This window comes from Delphinus delphis, chromosome 4, assembly GCF_949987515.2.
Source record: "Delphinus delphis chromosome 4, mDelDel1.2, whole genome shotgun sequence".
NCBI lineage: Eukaryota > Metazoa > Chordata > Mammalia > Artiodactyla > Delphinidae > Delphinus > Delphinus delphis.
In genome coordinates this window covers 114,038,331-114,061,478 of record NC_082686.1, presented here as the reverse complement: position 1 = coordinate 114,061,478, position 23,148 = coordinate 114,038,331, and the positions used below count along the sequence as shown (strand labels likewise).

At 40.2% G+C, this 23,148-nt stretch overlaps 1 protein-coding gene across 2 annotated transcripts in view; it reads right to left on the bottom strand.

The window, feature by feature from the left end:
• Positions 1–1,818: 1,818 nt before the first annotated feature.
• The window catches only part of SLC35G2 (solute carrier family 35 member G2), a 32,491-nt gene continuing 11,161 nt past the window's right edge, over positions 1,819–23,148 (bottom strand). For both annotated transcript variants that reach the window (XM_060010040.1, XM_060010041.1), the window contains exon 2: positions 1,819–3,257. In XM_060010040.1, coding sequence (XP_059866023.1) covers positions 2,001–3,239 — 1,239 coding nt within the window. In that variant the 5' untranslated portion in view covers positions 3,240–3,257 and the 3' untranslated portion in view covers positions 1,819–2,000. The remainder of the gene's footprint in view (positions 3,258–23,148) is intronic.

Genomic DNA, 23,148 nt, shown 5'->3' with positions numbered 1-23,148 from the left:
GGCTGCTTTTAAGATTTTGTTTCTTTATCTTTGTTTATCAGTAGTTACACTATGTTTCCAGGTGTGATTTTCTTTGTATTTATGATGCTGGGGGTTCACTTATTTCCCTGGATCTGCAGATTGCTGGTTGTTGTATCTTTTTACCCAATTTGGAAGACTTTTGGCCAGTATTTCTTCAAATCTTTTTTTATGCCCCATTCTCTCTCTTCTTCTGTGACTACACTTACACTTATACTAGACTTCTTACCCCTTAGTACAGGTCATTCCAGGCTCTGTTCATTTTTTTTTTTCAAATCTTTTTGTTTCTGTGCTTCAGTTTGGGTAATTTCTATTGAGAGCCAGTAATTCCTGAAAAATCTGAATGTTAACATTTTCCAAAAGCACAAACACCCTAAAAATGACTTTGGGTTCCTTTTGGGGTATCTTTGAAGGCATATTAGGAGAACAGAAATCACAAGATATTACAACAGAGAACATAGTATTGGGTGTTGATGGACTGGAAAAGCAAAAAGGAAACACTGAAGCAGCCCAGATATGATAACTATAGAGAGCAGCTAGAACCCCTAGGAGTAGTGAAAAAGAGGAATCAAGGTTGGATCATCAGGTCTCAGGAGCTCAGAGGAATGACTTGCTGACCTGTAGCTTATACCCCTGGGAGGATGCTGTGCAACTGGTCCTGCTGCTACTGAGAGGGAGATGATGAGGCTGGGTAGCGGGTGGAGGAGTGCCAAAAGAAGCTTAAGGCTGAGATCAATTGCTGCTTCTGGACCAAAGGGCTCTTGCTTATTGCGGGGGTAAAAATGACAGAAACTGCAAGCAAACAGAAAGAAGGAAGTCCTTTATCCTCTCTGTTTTACAGTCTCCCTCTAATGCCCTTTATTGGTGGAACCTAGTGAGACCAGCTGGCATAGGAAAAATGTAGTTTGCAGGGTCTGAGTCATAGCATCACAGAGGAGAGTTATAGATGGGTGTATTTGAAGTTAAGATAGCTCAATAACGATAGCTTAATAAGCAATACCATATCAACATTTGTTTGTGCTAAATTAGTAAAAAATTCCCAAATTAGACCCAAATTATTGTTACTCTATGTGGTTTTACAGACTTAAGCTCTTCTGAAAAGAATCTCAGGACACAAAGTTTTCAGTTTTCTGCTGTACTATGATTACTGTTAGTGTCTTTTTCAGGGGTAAGGAGTACCTTTACTGAAGCTCACACATATACTTACTACATAAACAAGGGCAGGTTTGGAAGAGATCTGCATAACTGAGGATGAGTAGACCCTCCCCCCAACATTCTATCTCCCACCATAAGGCACAAAATGGCATAGACTAAGTAGAGCTGGCAGGAATCCAAGCTTTTCCCTACCTCCATTTACTATGCATTGCCTAATGTGGCCTCAGCAAGGGGAAGACCAATTTCTTCTAAGGTAGGACAACCACCACTGCCAGTGAAAAACCAGCTCCTTTCCTTCGTTCCCTCTTTCTTGCCTCAACTCACTCAAGCTACTTTACCAAGCCCAATCACCTCTAGTTTTCTAATGCAAATAGGTGACAAAACAGGGCTTGGTATTCAGCATTTCACCTTATAGATTTTTGAATATCGAAGGATTTTTGTTGAACATTTATAGAACATTGGGCATGAACTTTTTACTAATTTTTGAACTTCAGGACCACAGAATTTCCATCTGAAAGAGGTCATTTCTTCAAGTCTTATGTTCTTTAGCAATAAAAGTTAACATTCTCTACCCTTTTATTATTTATAATAAATAATCATTTTTATAATAAAAATTGCCTTATTATTAACAGCAAAGAGACCAGATTCATGGTATTCCACATAATTTAGTATATGTTTTTAATTTATTAGACTAGAATAAATTTTTCCACGTCTGCATATATTAATTATATAGCACTCTGTCAGTTATACAACATATTTCCAGATGAACATTAAAATGTCTGTGTATCTATTAATAACTGAACATTAACAAGATAATAATCAGGTATTCACTTAATGGGAGAGTCTAGTATTTCCTGATAATCCTGCCTTCTTAAATTCCTCCAGTAAAGTTTATAGCCAGCAAGGACAAAAACACTAATCATAATGATTACCCCTCCAAAGACATCATAGACACTAGGAAATATATGTAACACTAGAAGTTGCAACACCATGGCTACCACAATCTCCAGATGTTGCACGGTGCTGACCAAAGCTGGATGGAATTTGTCCAAGGCATAATAAACTCCTAAGAAGGCTGCAGTAGAACAAATGCATATAGCAATGAGATAACTCCAGGTTTCTCCATCTAATGGGATGATGGGTTCTTGAAGAATGAACATAGTAGATACTCCCCAGACTGTCCCAGTCCAACCAAAGGTAAACAGTGCAGTCCACATGCTGATCTTCTCCTTAATGGATCTGTATACTATCATGGAAAGAGCAGTGGTCAGTCCAGCCATCACGGTCATAGTGTACCCAAAGGCTTCTTTCCAGGCATTTAACAAAGAATTATCTTCATCAACAATGTTGGGGATCATGACAAGACAAACACCTAAGATGCTGCAAACAACTGTAGCCGTGTCAACATAAGCCATTTTCTCATCTACAAGTAAAAAAGCCAAAATGGCACTGAAGACTGTGGTTGTGGCTCTCCACATAGTGGTCCCATTGCTGGGAGGAACTATTGAAAATGATGTATAAGCACAGGTGATAGAGATGACATTGCATACACCATAAAAGAAGAGTCGCAATCTGTATCCACTGGGTCCAAAGGGGGCTTCCTGGTAGTAACACACAACTAACACAGATAAGACCTGCAAAACAGAACGGATAAAAATCAGTTCTAGAGATGGAACTTTGGAACGATCAGAAACAAGCCTAGTGATAAGAGCTACACATCCATGAGCCAAAGCAGATCCAAACAGCACTATCCACATTTTTCTGGATTGAAAAATATTTTTTTCTGCAAAACTTTGGAATTGTCCAATCTCATTGGTCATTGGGTCTTCTGTTGGTGGATGTTGAGTATCCATGGTTCCAAAGAAAGTTCTTCCTTTTCTTTTCATTTCACTCAGCAGGCCTTTCTTTGGATTTTCTTCCATAAAATTTCCATAGTCTTCATTGATTTCTTCATATCCATCATCCCCAGGCTGAGGATAATGAGAAGTATATTTCACCATCACCGTGTTTGGGTGTATTTTCACCCGTTTTTTAACTGGATATTTTTTGGAGGGAGAAGTATCCATTTCTTCAGGCAATCAATTCTATTTAAGAGGGAAAAAAAAAGACAAATGTACATATTCATCACTTGAAATATAGTTTTAATTTCTATTATAATCATATGTACCAATTCAATAACAGATAGTAGAGGTTGTAACAGGAGTTTTTTTTAAAAAAGTAATAGGAAGAGATGATCTGGCAATATGCCTTATCAGATGTATGAAGCCCAATGAAATTGTCTACCCTTTTTTCACTCTCATCTTAAGTCTGCCCCTATGTCTCATTCTGATTTTTCTTTGTCTCATTAAGCTGTATTTTCTTTACATCACAAACAACTGATATTTTTCCATTTGTTCATTCCTCCCTCTCTATGCATCCAATAAGATAAACACAAAAATAAACGACAACATAGATCAAACCTTTCCTTCTCATTGTGTCCATTTGTCTGTATTATAAATTATAATGATTAAGTCCAAATTCTTTTGTATAATCACTTCTGTATGATACCCAAACTAGTCTTATATTACAAATTATAGTGATTTTTTAAAATGTTTATTCTGGCTTCCGATACATTTTCAGATATATGGGATGCACTGAAATTAGAAAATAAATAAAATGGATTTCGTGACATTCATGCATTTTTGCTATATACAGCTTTTCTGATGAGCAACTGGGCAATATGTTTAAGATTTTAACTAAAACTACCCTTTAATTCAGCAATATCACATCTAAGATTTTACCCTAAAGAGATGATCACAAGATGCATTTTACCTTATGTTTTTTTTTAAAAAAAAGGAAAAAATAAGAGTACATATTTATGTTTGTTTATATAATATAAAAAGTATAACAAATGAATTATGGAAAGAGATAAAGGAAGCTAATAATCATTGGGGTGGGACAGGAAACAAGAATAGAAGGAAACATTTTTACTGTATACTTTTTACTATATTTTTTGAATCATGATAATTGTTTAAAATTAAATTACAAACTAAAAAGAAAAGTTCATCTGTTATTGAGAAAAAGAGAGCATACAAAAAGGTGGGGAAAATGTATGAATAGGAGAGTTCATTGTAGCTTACCAGAATGACCCTCGATACTATGCTATGCAGCCATTAAATGACAATGCGGACCTTTACTGACATAGAAGGATGTCCATGACATATAAAGGATTTGCCATAGTGCTGGCATATAGTAAACTCTCAATGAATATTAATAAATTCAGCTTCCTTTCACCTATAATTAACTCTTTTGAAACACTGGGTGTCTTCTACAATGTTATTCTTTCTTTGAGACCTGTATTTGTTCACTTAGTTCTCTTTAGTTCTTTCCCCTCTCCCCAAGAACAATTTCCTATTTCCTTCCCAATTATTTCTCCCCTCCCCTCTAAAACATAAAAATTTTTAAAAAGGAAACCTTCTTATTTTTTGTCTTCATGACATATTCCCTGTTGCTTGCCAAAAACTCACCAGTTCTAGGATCTTAAACCATGGTCCAGAAATCAAATCCTATTTTGTTCTTTAACACCATCTGGGTAAACCAACTGTTCCTATTTACTCCTTTCTCTTCTAAATGACACCACCTTCAGTTGGAAGAGTCATTTTAAAACACACCACCTGTGCCTCCAAGCCCTTCAGTTCCTAGCATGGACCCCCCCACTTGCAGTCCTTCATGCATATTGCTATCAGGCTAATCTGGATGTTCTCTTTTTTCAACTTTTATTAGGATATTTCCACTTCAAATCATGACTTTAGCTTCAATAATCACAAACTGAATTAACAGTCTTGGTCTCCCAAATAGATTTTCCTTCCCTAAATTCCTCACTTATGTTTGAAATACCACCATCTTTCTAGTTCCCCAAGCTAGAAACCAAGGAATACTCAATTATCCTTTCTGCCATCACACTCCATTTGGTCATCAATCTTATTGTTTTTGTCTTTGAAATATTTCTCAGATTTTTCCTTTCTCCTCCAATTCCATTTTACCTTTGTGATTCTGGATCAGGTTTTTATGAATTCCCATCTAGAATATTGCAACAGCATCCTGACTAGCCCTCTTGGATCCCAGTCCTTCTGCCCTAAAATCCAACTATATTATACCACTGTCACATTAATGCCTTTAACAGATTCAAAACAAAACAAAAAACTTCCCTCAAGCTTTCCATTCAAGAACCTACAAGCTTTCCTACCAACTACGTCATTGGTCTCAACTCCTCTGCCTAACTCTCAAGACCCTGCCTAGTCTAGCCCCTATCGATACTTAGCTCCTTAACAAACATACTTTGCTCTGATCAGTCCAGTGTTCTCCCTGTCCTGACTCCCCACATGTACATGTTTCTCTAAGCTTTTATTCTCCCTAGCTTCCCCTCTGCTCCCACTTTCTAAATACTGCTCATCTTTTAAGGAGGCCCAGTCCAAATCTTGCCTTTTAGAAACAAGCCTTCCCTAACCACTCTAGCCACTTATTTTTTTCTTCTTTGTTTAACATCTGCAGTAGTTCTTCTAATTTTTGTAATCTCATCATTTTGTTATTTAGTTGTCTCAATCAGTGGAATTTTGTCTCCAGTCATTGTACCCAAATTTGCTGTTAAATCTCTTTTCCTTGCTAGTCAGCAAATATCTTAATGATACCTCAGTTAGATCCCATAACTTCCCACTTGCTTAAAATTGTTAAAGTTGTGTCTTATATCCTTTCAAAGCTTTCCCCTTCCCACTGCAGGCCAGATTTGTAGCTCCAGGGGCACAAATAGGGGAAGGACGTATTCTGTTGGTTTACTCCTTCTCCCTTTCCCTCCTTTTGGAGTCCTTGGGAGGGCAGTATGGTCTACCTCTGGGGCACTTCCTCCATCTCTCTAGGCTCCAGCTCCCCTGGTGTATTGGCACAGGGAGGAAGGAAAAGGAAAAGACACATATCTCACACAGTGGCTGCTGTTGTGTGATGGCTTTTTGATATATAAACTTGGCTAGGCTGAACTACATTCTCTAGTTATTTAATCAAACACTAATATAAGTGCTGCTATGAAGGTTTTTGCAGATGTGATAGAAGTCCCTAATCAGTTGACTTTAAGTTAATAAAAGAAAGACTATCCTGGGTGGGCCTGACCTAATCAAGTAAGCCCTTCCAAAAACGGATTAGGCTTTCCATGATTTCACAGATTCCAAACAATTCATGCCATTGGGGTTCTAGCCTGCTCATGACCTTCCTTTCCTTACTACCTGTGGACAAGAAACTTTGGCCTTTGCTCATGGGTTCCAACATGCTCCTGATCTTTTCTTTCTGACTGCCTGCCCTACAGACTACAAACTTCCTTATCCAGCCACCACAGTTACATTAGTCAATTCCTTGTAATAAATCTCCTATTGGTTCTGTGTCTCAGGTTGAACCCTGACTCTAATACATGGTGAAATTCTCTCTTTGATTATTGTCTTTGTTTCTGTGCTAACTCTGATAGGCCATTGATACTCTGTAGGCTGCAGGCATCCAAATGCAGGCTACCTTACGTAAGTTCTGTAGAGCCTCCCCAGTGCACAAATTCCTGATGTGGGGGAGTCTCCTGCCCTGGGGCTATGGCCCACAGGTTTTTGCTTTTTTTAAAAAATTTTATTTATTTATTTATTTATTTTTGGCTGTGTTGGGTCTTTGTTTCTGTGAGAGGGCTTTCTCTAGTTGTGGCAAGCAGGGGCCACTCTTCATCGCAGTGCATGGGCCTCTCACTGTCGCGGCGGCCTCTCTTGTTGTGGAGCACAAGCTCCAGATGCGCAGGCTCAGTAGTTGTGGCTCAGGGGCCTAGTTGCTCCGCGGCATGTGGGATCTTCCCAGACCAGGGCTCGAACCCGTGTCCCCTGCATTGGCAGGCAGATTCTCAACCACTGTGCCACCAGGGAAGCCCAGCCCACAGGTTTTTGCTGTTTGGGTCCTCTTGCCGGGTGGGCAGTTCTCTTGGCTAGGCACCAAAAGTATTCACTTGACCCCAGGAAAGTCACATATCCTTACAACTCCAGTGAGTATATAGGCCACTCACCACTTCCCCCTTCTCTCCAATTTTCTCTTTCCTCGAGCAAGCAAAGAGCAAATTAAAATGTGCTGTCTAAGCAGACTTCCAATTGGAGAACGAGAAAGCACACCCAATCATTGTAAATAATGATCTGGTAACTTTCACCCTCAGTTGGCTCTAAGGAGGAACATCCCTGTCCCCTCCCCATTAGGAAAAAGCACAACATTCTTCTTAGACCAAGGACCCACAATAGATAATATGATCCCTTTGACAGACTGCATTTTCCAAAGAGAGTCACTAGTCTAGTATCTCCCATACTACATGTCTGGTTTTGTAAAATGTGAGTTTGACATTATTAAATAGAGAGGTAGGGTCTATATTCCCTCCCATTAAAAGTAGCCCTGCTTTTGTGACTGTTTCAACGAATAGAGTATGGTAAAAGTGACCTATTATGATTTCTGAGGCTAGGACATAAAAGGAAATATAGCTATTCCTTCCTAGCTGCAATACTTGTGCTTGGAGCTCTGAGCCACCAAGTAAGCAGTCTGACTGCTCTGAAGTCACCATGCTGTAAGGAAGCTCAAACTAGCCTATGTAGAGAAACCACATGGAGAGGTCCTGAGACCACCTGAAGAGAGAGAAATTCCTGGTAAGCCCCCAGCTGCTCCAGCCCCCTGCTGTTCGAACTCCAGCCACCCATCTGTCTTCAAGTATATAAGAGACCCTGAGTCAGGATTGCCCTGCCAAGTCCTTTCCAAATTCCTGATCTATAGAAACCATGACAGATAATAAAATGATTGTTGTCGTTTTAAGCCACTAAGCTTTGGAGTGATTTGTTACCTGCAATAGATAACTGGAACACCCTATTTCCCTCCCTAGTATTTTAAGGAATCGGAAGGAAGAGTGGTCTTAGTGACAGTTAAAGTAAAAGGCCTCTTATATTTGGACCAAAATGATTGGCTTTTGAAACTGGGATATTTTGTCCCCCATTGTGAGATCCTGGATTCTCATTCTGAGGTAAGAGGAAACTTTTTTTTTTCATTAAAGTATAGTTGATTTAGAATGTTCTGTTAGTTTCTGGTGTACAGCAAAGTGGTTCTGTTATATGTATGTGTGTACATATACATACACACACATATATATAACTGAATCACTTTGATTGTTATACATACGTGTGTGTGGTGGTGTGCATACATATATATATATATATATATAATGAAGAGGAAAGTTTTAGTCAACATCCTGTTAGGTATAAATTAATGTATTTAATCCTAGTCCAACTGTATACTTTAAACTGTTATTTGAACTGTGTCATCTTTGTTCATTTCTCTCAGTGGATTAGTCTATAACAGATATATTCCAGGTATTTCTCAACACCATTAATATTATATTGTATAGGGATTCCCTGGCGGCGCAGTGGTTGAGTCTGCCTGCCCATGCAGGGGACACAGGTTCAAGCCCTGGTCCGGGAAGATCCCACATGCCATGGGGCAACTAAGCCCATATGCCACAAGTGCTGAGCCTGTGCTCTAGAGCCTGCAGGCTGCAACTACTGAGGCTGCAGGCTGCAACTACTGAGCCCACGTGCCACATCTATTGAAGCCCGCGCACCTAGAGCCCGTGCTCGGCAACAAGAGAGGCCACTGCAATGAGGAGCCCGCGCACTGCAACGAAGGGTAGTCCCCGCTCACTGCAACTAGAGAAAGCCCACGCGCAACAACAAAGACCCAACATAGCCAAAAATAAAAATAAAATAAATATATTTTAAAAAATATTATATTGTATCCCACTGATGCAAAAGCCATCTTATACTAAAGGGATACATAAAGATTTTTTTTTTTTTGGCCACACCATGTGGCATGTGGGATCTTCCCGTGCCCCCTGCATTGGGAGCATGGAGTCTTAACCACTGGCCCCCAGGGAAGTCCCAGGATCTTATTCATTCTCCCTAGTTTTCATTTAATTTCAGCCTTTGAAATATAATTATTGAAGAGAATCTGGAATCCTGACTAGTAATTACATTTTTGCACATTTAAGTCTTTCAACCTGTGAACATTTCAATAAATACTAACTGAGGTACCATGTGCCCAGCACCATTCTAGGCTCTATAAATATGAAGATAAATAAAACAGGCATGGCCCCAGCACTCATAGAGCTTATAGACTAGTGGAAGAGACAACAAGTAATTCAAATTTAATATTTTAATAAGTTAATAATGCAAGTAACTACATGAAGTACAAGAAACTGTTGGAGCACATACAAAGGGCATGTAACCCAAATATGGGGGATCTTTGCAGGTTTCCAGGTGGAAAGGATGCCTGAATTGGGACTCTAAACATATGTAACATATAGACAAGTAAAGAGGAGAAGGAGAAAAACAAAACTTTTTTCCAGAGATTAAAAATTTGAGTCAGAAATGTTGGTTTTGAGTTCTAGCTCTGCCACCAACTAGAGCAATAATTATGTCTATTTTAAGAGAAAGTTTTAGATGATAATTGTTGGGGTCTTTTAACTCAACTCTCAGTTTGTCTGTTTAATGATTTCACACTTTTAGTGTTTTGATATCTCTCCCATGCGAGACCACCATGCAATTCAGTGATCACAAATTTTTACCACCTGCTCAAAGTTGTTCTGACCAATATGCCAACTCAGTTTCTCCTCATTCCTTACAGAGAGGAAGAATCTGAACTAATTTCATGGCTCCAGTTGCTCTGACATTTATGTGGGGCTGTCCCCTCCCAGGCAGAGGTGTCCATTTCAGCTGCATAGAGCAACTCAGCTGAGAAGAGGGAATGTCAAACAATAGGACCAGAAGACTAGCCTATCCAGCTACAAATGTATCAACCTGAAATGTTGGGCAAATGGACTAAAAGGATACATAGTTTGGTGTCTGCTTGAACAATGGGCGCAATTCAGTATTGCAAGCCTGAAAAAGCAGTATTTGTATCTAAAAGAGGTACTGTTTCCTAAGCTACATCCCACAACCTAAGGCCCAAGATCACCTCTCTCCTAAGGCTGAGAAAACGAACAGTGCCATCCCTACTGTCTTGGTGGGAATCCTTAGAAAATCTCCTTATGGTGCCTACAGCAAATGCCACTTGGTAATCAGAGCTTCTTTCTTTAGTTACCAGACTGATCCCTAAAATGGTAAACAGTCTTAGATATAAAGCTGGCTAGTACAACTTGATTATAATACAGTGGTTTAAATGTGGGCATTGATGTGGTATTTGACACTCACTGAATCAGACTGGCTTTGAACTAAATATTTATCACAAACTGATAGGTTACTACATTATACCTGAGCAGCCCAGTCCTGAGATACCTTATTCCCCCAGTGTGCTTGGACAGTCTTGCCGCTGAATGAAAATGAAAAGACCACACCTAACTGGTCACCTGAAAGGGAAGACCCAACAACCACCTTTCCAGGATATTGTGAAACATCAGGACATGCATAGGATCTGTGCTGTTAAACATATCTCCTGAGAACTATTGAGAGAAGCCATTCATCCCTCCAAACTGATGAAAAGGGGCCCATATTCTGCGGCCTCAAGGCTGTGAGCACGAGTCTACCAATCCTTATGATGAACCCAGCTTAGCATAACCTTTAACACCCCTCTTTGAATAGGGATTCACTCTCTTCCCCACTGCAACTCATGAGGATCAGGAGAACTAGAGGCAGCATTTAAGTCTGCTTGTACTTTATTAATACTCTTTGGGACTGTATCTTTGTGTAAAGGTCCACTGCTTTAGAGAGGAAAGAACCTCCTTCTAAGCTCCAACCTCTGGAACTAGAAAATCAGTTCTTAAATAAACTAATAAAGTAGAACTTGAAAGACAAGAATAATGATAATAAGTGAGAAATAACAGAGTAGAAGATAAAGAGCATGCCTTTCTTAAATCAGTCACATTCAGAAAGTGAGGGATTTATCATGAAGAAGTAGATGTTTGCCCTTCTTAGAAGGTTGATAATATTCACATTGTGTGTTAAGTGGCAAATGATCAAAATGAAATAAGTCAAATCATGAAATGGAACAGTTTTATGAAGATGTAAAAGAGGGGCTGCAAGAAAAGTTAATTGTATAATATTTCAAATACTCAGATTATAAAGGAACTACCATAAGCAAATTCAACCAAAGGGGGAAAAAAAGAGGAGACATACAGTCTAGTAGTCTTCTATGGTAAACCAACTGAATCTCTATAAAAATATAAAAGGAAATTTCAGAGCAACCAGGACAGAATCATTCTTACTCAGATGTATTACTTAGGATAGATATACCATATATAATGGCAGGAATTGCAATTAGAATAGCATTCATATTGCATCAGATTATTGCCTGACAAACAACAGTCCATCTACGTCTCTCTTAGAAAAGCAAAAAATAAGGCACATCATCAATTTCTCCTTTGTAACACTTAGATTAAAGCATCCTTGCAATAGCTCTCAGAAAAAGACTAAGAAGACAAGATCTTGATTTAGCCAGAGATCATGAAAACATTTTCAGCTCTAATGGAAACAATCAGAATTAGCATAAAAGCAAGAATGGGAAAACAAACAATAAAGAAAGGCACAACTGATGGCTCTAAAATCCAGTGAAAACAGAAGGAAATATGGAAGAAGTCAATAATAACAATACTATCAATAGCCAGATGTATTGATATTTACATTTGTACAGACAACATGCTAAATTCTAAACATGGGTTAACTCAGCTTTGAGAGGAAGTGAAATCTTAGGAGGTTTTGGAGTGGGAGAGCATTGGGGAAGGGTGGAAAACAAAATATTTGGAGAAAACTAATGGCCTACCTCACTTTGAACTGCAATAACTTAAAAGGAAGTAAAGGTAAGTACTCACTTTAGGAAACTAACTCGTTACATATTATTGAACACACTCTATGTGAAGGGCACCAGGTAGGCCACGAGGAGCAGGTCAGTAGGTCTTATTGTTGAAGACAATTTGTCCCAAAGTTTTGTCTAGAACTTTGTCACCTAGTGCCCCAAATTAGTCTCTCCTCCCTGCTCTTCTCTCACTCTTTCCTCTCCCCAATCCCCTCCCTCTTTCTCCATCTTACCTTCTCAACGTTACTCCTGTCTCCCACAGAGACAGCCCTGTCTGACATCTTAGCCCAGAAGTAACTGCCACTTATTCATGCAAATGATTTCAGGGAAAATGATATTTATTTTATTCCCTTAAAGGACAAAGTATTATCACTGTCAGAGTCACATTCCACTTTCATAACAGAATAAGCTATTTTCATTTTCCTGAAATCATAATTTCTCTGACAGGAAGCAAGAGTGATGATGACAAAACATCTGTGCGGAAAGTAGGAGAAAAGCCTCAATCATGTGAGCACCCCTGCCACTAGAACTCCACCCTAAGAACTAGCCTCCTGTCATCCAAACCAAAATGTATACATGTCACTCCTCTGGGCCTTTTACCAGTGTCATCTGGTACTTAGCCCCTGCCTCCTTTTGTCATTTTTTAAAAATTTATTTTATTTAATTTTTTTTTGGCTGCGTTGGGTCTTCGTTTGCTGTGCATTGGCTTTCTCCAGTTGAGGCGAGTGGGAGTTACTCTTCCTTGCGGTGCCCAAGCTTCTCGCTGCAGTGGCTTCTCTTGTTGCGGAGCATGGGCTCTAGGCACACAGGCTTCAGTAGTTGTGGCACGCAGGCTCAGTAGTTGTAGCTCACAGGCTCTAGAGTGCAGGCTCAGTAGTTGTGGCACACGGGCTTAGTTGCTCCACGGCATATGGGATCTTCCCAGACCAGGGCTTGAACCCGTGTCCCCTGCATTGGCAGGCAGATTCTTAATCATTGCACCACCAGGGAAGCCCTCCTTCTGTCATTTTATTCTCCTTGTGTGTGACATTGTTAAGTTTTAAAAAGCAATGGTTCCTCAGTTTTAAAAAGCAATGGTTCCTCAGTATGTGTTTTTAGAAAGAGGGACAACCTAGTGCCCCAACCGATGAGTGGATAAAGAAAATATGGTATATCCATACAATTGAATATTACTCATCCATAAAAAGGAATGAAGTTCCAATACACGCTACAACATGGATGAACCTTGAAGACATTATGCTAACTGAAATAAGCCAGACACAAAAGGACAAATACTGTATGATTCCACTTATATGTGGCGTTTAGAATAGGCAAATACATAAAAAGAGAAAATAGATTAGAGATTACCAGGGGCTGGGAGAAAAGGGAATGGGGAGTTACAGCTACAAGGTTTCTGTTTGGGGTAATGAAGAAATTTTGGAAATAGATAGTGGTGATGGTTGCACAATATTGTGAATGTAATTAATGCTATTGAATTGAACATTTAAAAAATTTGTTAAGGGACTTCCCTTGTCTCCAGTGGTAAAGAATCACGTTCCAATGTAGGGGACGCAGATTCGATCCCTGGTCAGGGAACTAAGATCCCACATGCTGCGGGGCAGCTGAGCCCGAGTGCCGCAAACTACAATGCCCATGCTCTCTGGAGCCCGCACACCACAACTACAGAGCCCATGCACTCTGGAGCCCGCGTGCCACAGCTAGAGAGAGAAAATCCACATGTCACAACTAGAGAGAAGCCCTCGCACCGCAAGGAAAGATCCCACGTGCTACAACTAAGACTTGATGCAGCCAAAAATAAAAATAAATATTTTTAAAATGTGTTAAAATGGTAAGTTTTGTATTATTTATATTTTACCACAATTTTATTTAAATAGGAAAAAAAAAGAAAAGAGGGGCTTCCCTGGTGGTGCAGTGGTTGAGAGTCCGCCTGCCAATGCAGGGGACACGGATTCGTGCCCCAGTCCGGGAGGATCCCACATGCCACGGAGCGGCTGGGCCCGTGAGCCATGGCCGCTGAGCCTGTGCGTCCAGAGCCTGTGCTCCGCAATGGGAGAGGCCACAACAGTGAGAGGCCCGCATATCGCCAAAAAAAAAAGAAAAGAAAAGAAAGGGGGAAAATGTAGTGCTTCCTCCAGTGTGGGGCAGGGGAGAAAGGAAGGCATTGGTATTTTCAAAAACCTCCCCAATAATCCTAATGTATAATTTTCTTGTGGGAGAACCACTCAACTAGATTATCTAAGGACCTTCTGGCTTTAAGATTTAATGAAGCTGTATAGGTATACATATAGCTGATTCACTTCATTGTACAGCAGAAACTAACACAACATTGTAAAGCAATTATACTCCAATTAAAAAAAAAGATTTAATGACTCTGTGGCTGCTACATGATTAAGGAAGACAGAGAGTGGCACAGGGATGGAAATTTAAAAAAGGGGGTGGGGGCGGGTGGATACTAAAGCCAGACTGTCTGGATTTGAATCTTAGCTACAGAACTTATTAAATATGTGACCTTGGGCAACTTACTGAACATCTTTACCTATTTCCTCTTCTGTAAAATTTCGATAATAATAGGATAGAATAAAAATATTAAATCAGTTAATACATACAAAACACTAAGTATCTTGCACTTAGCAAGTGTTCAATAACTTTTAAATCTTTTTTCACATGATTCTGTCTGCCTGGAATGACATGGGCCTCCCCCTTTCTGCCCTTGTCTACCTGTAGAGCTCACATTTGTGCTTCAGTGATTTGCTCAAGTGTTACTTCCTCCTTTGCAAAGTCTTCCCTGTTCTCTCCAATTTTTGTGCCCCATTGCCCCTGCATTCATTTGTTTATATCCTGTCTTTCTCACCAGACCATACACTTCATGATAGCAGACTTTCTCACCATTATATCCTCAGCCCCTAACACAGTGTCTGGCACATACTGGCACTCGATAAATGTTTGTTAGATGGAATGGAATGGATTTGAAAACCAAGAAGAGGAAGACATGGAAAAGAATGGGGAATGATGTTGACTACTGACATCTCTATAGGATTTTTATAGGCCCACATACCCACTTCTGGTGTCTTAGCATCACTGCTCAATCAATGGTAGGCAGCTGAAAACCTGCAGTTTCCCGTGATCATCAAACTGCAGAACTGTTCAGAAGAACTCTCCCTGTCCTCTGCCCTTACCCTCTTTACTAGTCAGAGTTCTCCAGAGAAACAAAATTAATAGGATGTGCATATATACACCTATATAGAGAGAATAATTTTAAGGAATTGGCTCACGCAATTATGCAGGCTGGCAAGTCTAAAAGCTTCAGAGTATGCCAGCAGGCTGTAGACCCAGGGAACAGTTGCAGTTCAAGCCCAAAGGCAGTCTGCTGGCAGAATTCCTTTCTCCTCGGAGGATGTCAGGTTTTTTCTTCAGACCTTCAACTGATTAGATGAGGCCCACCCTCCATTATGGAGAGCAATCTGCTTTACTCAAATCCACTGATTTAAATGTAAATCTCATCCAAAAACACCTTCACAGAAACATGAGCATAATCTTTGACCAGCCAAGTTGACACATAAAATTAACCATCACAGCCTCATCCTTTGCTTGTCCTCCATAAGCACAAAAGTTCTGGCTATTCCAAACTGCAGGAAATTCTCTATGTCATGCTCTTTCATGGCTCTGGGTTTTTACATAAGCTGTTCCTTCTTTATGGAATACTCTTTTCCTGCTTTTTCACCTGGTAAATTACTGCTCATTTTTCAAGGCCCAGATTAAATGTTACCATCTCTGGAAAACTTCCCTAGGCCCATTTCCCACCCCAGTCTGAGTTAGATGCCCACCTCAGTTCTTCAATCATAGAATTTATTGAATGCATTGAATTACAACTGTGTTTTTGTCTTTCTCTTATGCTAGATCTGTGAGGGTTTTAACCCCACAGGTATTAAAATTAGGTATTATTAATTTTTATATTTGCAGCATCTAGCTCAATGCTTGGCATGAGATAGGTACTTAATAACTGTTTGTTGAATGAATGGACTATTTTTTAATGAAGCAAATTTTGTTAAGAACAAAATATAAGTAATATAAATAAATGGATTTAAATGGCTAGTAACCCAAATAGGGAGCCTTATCCATTAAAATACTTTAAAGTCCTTAATAACATTTCAAGAATAATAAAACATTAGGGTGAGCAGTTTAGCTATTAAGGGAATGTGTGTGTTTAGCTTCTCTGCCTCTGGCTCTATTTATGCTGCTAGGTCTCCCATATTTTCTTTAATATTAAATTCCTCAGGCATAACTGGAGCTGTTCTTTAAATAAAGTTTATCTACTTTTCTTAATTAAACTATTATCAACCAGTTAAGAAGGGTGTGGAGATACATGTCTTTCAGCATCACCAGGCTGAACTTCAGTTGCTATTTCCCTGCTTCCCAGAGCATGTCTCATAGCTTGGCCCAGTCAAGTGAGTCCCACCAACAAGACCACAGCAGTTCCTCATCAGGATTCCCTGGGCTTGCTCAGGACAAGCTTGACTGAGAAGCTATTTACCACCATCAGCCCTTTAGAAAAAAACACATTTTGTTTATTCCTATTACAAAAGCAATATATGCTTATTGTAGAAAATTGAGAAATGTGAGAAAGCAAAGAAAATAAAAACAACTCATAATCCTACCACCCAGAGATAACTACTGACCCTTCCAGGTCTTTTTCTATTTGTGAACATTGTTTTCCCCAAACATGGTATCAACCACTCTATCCTATTTTATAACTTCCCCTTTACTTATCAGTGCACTGTACACATTTTTCCATGTCATTAAATATTCTACAACACCATTTTTAATGGCTAGTTAATATGGATCCAATACTGGGTTCTGAACACAATAGGTCAATCATTAACTTCAGCTTTCTGAGAGTTTAAAGGTAAATGGGATGACCAGCTGCCACTGATCCTTTACACAGGGGTAGATCCATAACCATCACAGGAAAAGTCACATATGTGAAAAGGTACAGATAACAATGTTGACGTTTTCCCTGAATGTAAATGAGGAAACAGTTTTTGATGGCCAGGGGAAGATTGTGAAAGAATAACTAAGAGATAAGTCAAGAGGATTCATGTTTCCTCTTTGCTCTCTGTTGAGACGTCATCTACAGAGAGAAACGAGCTGAGACCAATAGTGAGATAAAGTGTGTCTTCATTCATTTTTTGTGTTTATTTAGGATCAATACACTGGTTTTGAAAGGACTTGAGGCAACCATTCAACTAGAGTTAAAGGAAAAATGAAACCACAGGAAATATCAAGCACAGATGCCTCGAAGTACCTGGGAAGTACTCTTTTGGATTGTTTCATCCTGAATATGGCTCTAGATTCTCTAATTATAAGGATAGCTATGATTATTTAGCCTCTATTCTGTGACAGGCATATATTAAGAACTTTATTTTATCATTTAAAGGTCAAAACAACTCTATGAAAGTAGGTATTATAATCTCCACTTTAGATATGAGGAAATAGGTTCTGAGAGGTTGCCAGTTAGTGGGTGACATAACTAATTAATGGTAGAGACAAGATTCAGGTCCAGGTCCAAGGTCCAAGCCCTTTCTTCCATACTACTCTGCAAAGTAACCATCCATGGTAGGCAGAATAATGCCCCCCAAGCCCCACCAAGATGTCCACATCCTAATTCCCAGAACTTTACCTTATATGACAAAGGGGAATTAAGATTGCAGATGGAGTTAAGGCTGTTAATCAACTGACCTTAAAATAGGGAGACCATCCTGGATTATCTGGTTGGGCCCAATGTAATCACAAGACCCTTAAAAGTGGAAAACAGAGACAGAGAAGATGTGACAACAGAAGCAAATTCAGAGTGACGCAATGTGAGGACTCAGCCTGCTGTTGCTGGCATTGAAGATAGAAGGGAATCATGAGTCGAGGGGTGTGGGCAGCCTCTAGAAGCTGGAAAAGGCAAGGAAGTGGATCCTTCCCTAGAATGTCCAGAAAGGAATACACCCTGCCGACACATTGGTTTTAGCCCACTGATACCCCGAACTGGACCTCTGACTTACAGAACTGCAAGATAATAAATTCATGTTGTTTTAAGCCACCAAGTTTGTGGTAATTTGTTACAGCATCAAACAGAAAACTCAGACACCATCATTTTGTGAAAGTCTAAAGATCAGATTTGTATTCTTAGAGAAAAGATCCAAACACTTAGTATTGGTGTGGAAAATAACTGCCTGCATGTAATCCATGATTTTCCCCAGAAAGAATTGTTGATCTTCTTAAGATCTAGAAAAGTGTTGGATGAGACTACAAAGTTCTGGGTCAAGTGGCATGGACAAGATTATTTTAGCCTGACATAGAAAATATTTGCTGGCTGCTTACCCCTGTGATACTGTTTGAGACATCTGCTTTTAACAACCACATCCTCATGGATCATCTAGAAATAACGTGAATTATAAAACACCTCTCAAGGGCTGAGTAAACTGCCCTGTTGGATGTAGTCATTAAATACTGAATCAGAACTTTGGTTGGATACCACCAGATAGATTAATTACCAATGCTGGGGGACTTCCCTGGTGGCGCAGTGATTAAGAATCCACCTGCCAACGCAGGGGACATGGGTTCAATCTCTGGTCTGGGAAGATCCCACATGCCGCAGGACAACTAAGCCCACGTGCCACAACTACTGAGCCTGCACTCTAGAGCCCGCGAGCCACAACTACTGAGCCCGTGTGCCACAACTACTGAATCCCACGTACCTAGAGCCCATGCTCCGCAACAAGAGAAGCCCACGCACTGCAATGAAGAGTAGCCCCCACTCGCTGCGACCAGCGAAAGCCCATGCACAGCAACGAAGACCCAACACAGCCAAAAATAAAATAAATAAATAAATTTATATATATATAAAAATAACCAATGCTGGACAACAGGTCTAACCAATTCTTGAGGCAGCAGATTTGAGCTTGAATTCTACCTCTATCACTTTCTGCCTGGGCATGTATCGTGTAACCTTTCTAAACATCAGTTTCTTCATTTGTAAGATGGGCTGATATTACTAACTTGGAAAGGTTATTACTAAGGACTTAATGAAAAGATGGATCAAAAGCATCTAGAACAATACCTGGCACATAGCAGGTGCTGAATAAGTACTAGCTTGCTCCCTTCATGTTAGCCAAGTACTGTGAAGATTTTGTTACTAGTATAGAAGAAATGGTTATTTTCCTCTCTGATCTGTTTCTATAGCAAGAAGGCTTACTTATAGTTTACAGATTTCTAAATTTGGAACTTTTTTAAAGGATAAAACAATGCACTCTAGGAAATGTGCCTGGAGGCCCAGATTAAAATCTGCTCCTCCAGCCCTTCCAATGATTTGAGAGACTTCTGATTCCTTATATTATATCTCTTCCTGATTGAAAGAGCCAGAGTGATTTTTGTTATCTGTAACTAAACCTTGCCATATACACAGATGCACTGTGTATTACACCATGTGATATGTAAAACTGAATCCCACCAGTCAAGGAACCTCTCCTGCTTATTCTGCTTTTAACAATATTATTTTAATACAGATGCCAATAAAGCATTAATATTTTGAAATTTATGGAAGAGTATTCATTCATACATAATGCCAGTCTAATGAACCAAAGACTGAAGATAATGCTGGTGATCCCTTCCAATAGTCTTAAATTGCTATTAATTCTTTTCTTGACGAGACAGGGTGGTGAACAACAGTAATTCATAGTAGACAATTTGCTTACATTTTGTTCCTCATGTGGTTATTGTTTCAGAAAAATAGCCTAAAATTTATCAAGAAAGTTAGAATCGATTTTTGAAAGAATCAACCAGGATTGGTTGGTAGTCTGGAGTAAGAATAACATTAAGATTTTCATAAAGATGGGTAGACAGCACTTTGAGCTCATACTGAAGAAATACATGTCAATTGTAAATAACTTAGGACTGCTAATTAAGACAGAATCCGAATAATTCCTTCAAGCCATCTTCTGCTAGAAACCTTTTAAATTTTATGTGATTACTTAGATAGTTCTCTGGAAAAACAACTATCAAGGCAAGTTTATTATAACTTCCTTACGCATTCTGTCTACTCAAATCTTCATCTAGGCCCAGCTAGCAAACCAGGCCAAGAGACAAGTATTAGAAGTCACTCAGACCTCTGATTTTTTTAAAGTGCTGTTTCTGAGAAGACTCAGAGCCACAGAGAAGTCAGGAGCCATCACAGTATGACTCCATCTCCTCCCACATCCATGCTGGGCAGGACTTTTCAGCACATCTCAAGTTTTCTGGGTTTTGCAACAGCCCAGGGTAGCTCCTTAAATCTGCCATGCCTACTCTCTCAACAGATCTAGGCACCACCTAAAGGGAGTTTGCCAAGTCACAATCTCCTTTGTGGTCTGTGAGTTCCACGAAGCCAAGAGAGTTCTCATTCATATTTGTATTCTTAGCACACAGAGCACACTTAACAAATATTGAACAAAAATAAAGACTCATTCCTGAACTGCATTCTACAACTGCTCCTTGAACTCTGTCCCATCCTGCTATCAGTTATCACAAGCTCTGCTGTTCATTCTCCCATTTCTGTCCTGGTTTCACCTCTGAGATTGTCCTCACACTGTTATCTTTGCTGCTTGGCTGCAATTCTGAGTCTCTGTGCTAGAGGTACTGGTTCCAGAACCCTGAGGAAGCCTTCTCCTGGTTTGGCCTGCCACTGGACTCTATGCTGGCCCCATGCTGGCCCAGGATTGTCACAGCAGCCCAGCCAAGATATATCTGGGAGAGGGGTCAGCATCCCTGCAAACTTCTTGGATTGAGACAACTTTCATCTGAGCTACATTATTGAAGAATTTTCAATCTAAAAATAGGAAAGCCCTTCAACCCCATTCCTCATGCCTCCTTGTCTTGTGAAAGAGATCCTGAACCACCCACCAAGAAAGAAATAAGGAAATGGCAATGAAATCAGACTGAATGAACAGAGGGAGTAAGGGTATTCACTGAAAGGTTGGCATTGAGCATTTGGAATTTAAAAGACCAAAAAAAGTCTTGGTTTTACCTTTTTTTTTTCCATTTTCAAAATGTTTCGGTGGCTAAAATAAGTTATACTTCGAATTCACTTAAGAGCAATGAATGTTAATATATTAGAAGTTACTTCATGAAATAAGGACAACGTCTTTACTTCAAAATACTTCAAAGTAGTCATCTGAATATTTGACAGAAATATTATATTTTATTAATCCTGTGTTGAAATGATTGCTTAATTACTTAGTATTTTCATTTACACTAGCCAGAAGTGATTATTTTCCACATTTTAAATTTTTCAGAGTAAAAATGATACAATCTTAGACTGGACTTTAAGTTGGCTATAAACTGGGTTTTTTCACACATAATTTGTGAATATAACTGATGGTAGCTACTCTTAGGTGTTTATCCCCAAAATGTTACATTGGGGGTCCTTGGGGATGAATTCTGATCTTTATATTCACATTGTTGGCCAGTAATAAACTGACATTTGGCCTAAAAATTAGTAGGATATGTAATCCTTCACTCTATCCATGCACTTCTTGCTCTTGAGAAAAAATAATTTACTCTGGGAGTCTGAGGGATAGCTAGCTTCTTGCATCGTGGAATTTGATTTTGGTGCTCTGACCCTGATAGTCCAGCTCTTCACTAGGGCTCACTTTTGTATTACTGTAGCAACAGCTAGCTTTATGTCTCCATAGTCAATAACTGCATCTCCTGACCCTGCCAACCGTCTCTCAAATTCACCTTCTTTTTTTTTTGTTTGTTTTTTGGGGTTTTTTTTGCGATACGTGGGCCTCTCACTGTTGTGGCCTCTCCCGCTGCGGAGCACAGGCTCCGGACGCACAGGCTCAGCGGCCATGGCTCACGGGCCCAGCCGCACCGTGGCATGTGGGATCTTCCCGGACCAGGGCACGAACCCGTGTCCCCTGCATCGGCAGGCGGACTCTCAACCACTGTGCCACCAGGGAAGCCCTCAAATTCACCTTCTTACTTAGAAGAAACAGGGGAGGAATGTGGATGAACCACTCTAAATCCATCATCATTGCTCTATTTTGCTGGTGACAGGTCTGTGGTGACATCCTGTGTGAGGATCACTCCCTGTGCTAACAGATGCACAACAGCACCGGAACGGTATGACAGCTCACTCACTCCAGGTGAGAAGAGGTTCGGGGCACACTAGGCTGAATGATAAACTCCTCAGCATGCTAGCTAACATTGCTTAGAAGAGGGATACTTAGGTGAGAAAGAATCCTTATTCTGGGCTGAATAGCAGAAGCTGCCCAAGTGGATGTGGGTCAAGGCTCCTTAGATGGAGCTGAGATAGGCTGAAGTTGGGGTCGTGGCTGGCTGAGCTGGGGATGAAGGCTGCTTAGCTGAACTAAGAAGGGCAATAGATCCTGGATTCCAGAGTAGGCCAGGCCGGGAGGAACAAGGTAGAATGTGGTCTAAGGGAGCTAAGAAGAATTGCACTATGCTGGGCTATGGGAGAATGAGAGCAAGGCCTCAGGATGTTGCTGGGCTGTGTCAGTCTGGGTTATAGGAGAGGAGAGAATTACAGCTAAATGACTTGGAGATGAGGTGAGGTAAGGAGAGAGATCGGATGGGATGGGTATGGGGTCGGGGAGAGGCAGGAAGGAGTAGTGGAGAGATGCACCAAACAGGAGGCCTAGCGCAAGTTTGAGCTGGAGACTCAGCTGACAGTTCTAGGGCAGGAGGTTAGGAAAGGGATAGCCAGGGACTATCAGCTGTGCAGGAGCTGCTAGGAGTCAACAGCTGGCTCTGGGAAGGACAAAGAATGAGAAAAAAGAAATCATTAAATTTGTAGGAGCAGAAGGTGGGAAAGGGGGCTGGGGATGAGAGTTCTCATTCTGGTTAGAGCTGGCCTAAGTATTCTATGTTACCATCACCTTGGAAGTTCTGGGCATGCTAGTTGCTGTGTAGGCAAAACTGGAGAAGCCCGTCTCCTCTGTACTCAATCGTGGCTAATGACTTTAGTAGACTCTAATGAACCGTGCATACCAGGAAAGGAAAAGGTTAACTGAGATTGAAAAAAAGCCTTATGTGGCAGTTTTCAGATAAGCGGGTTGACTTGGC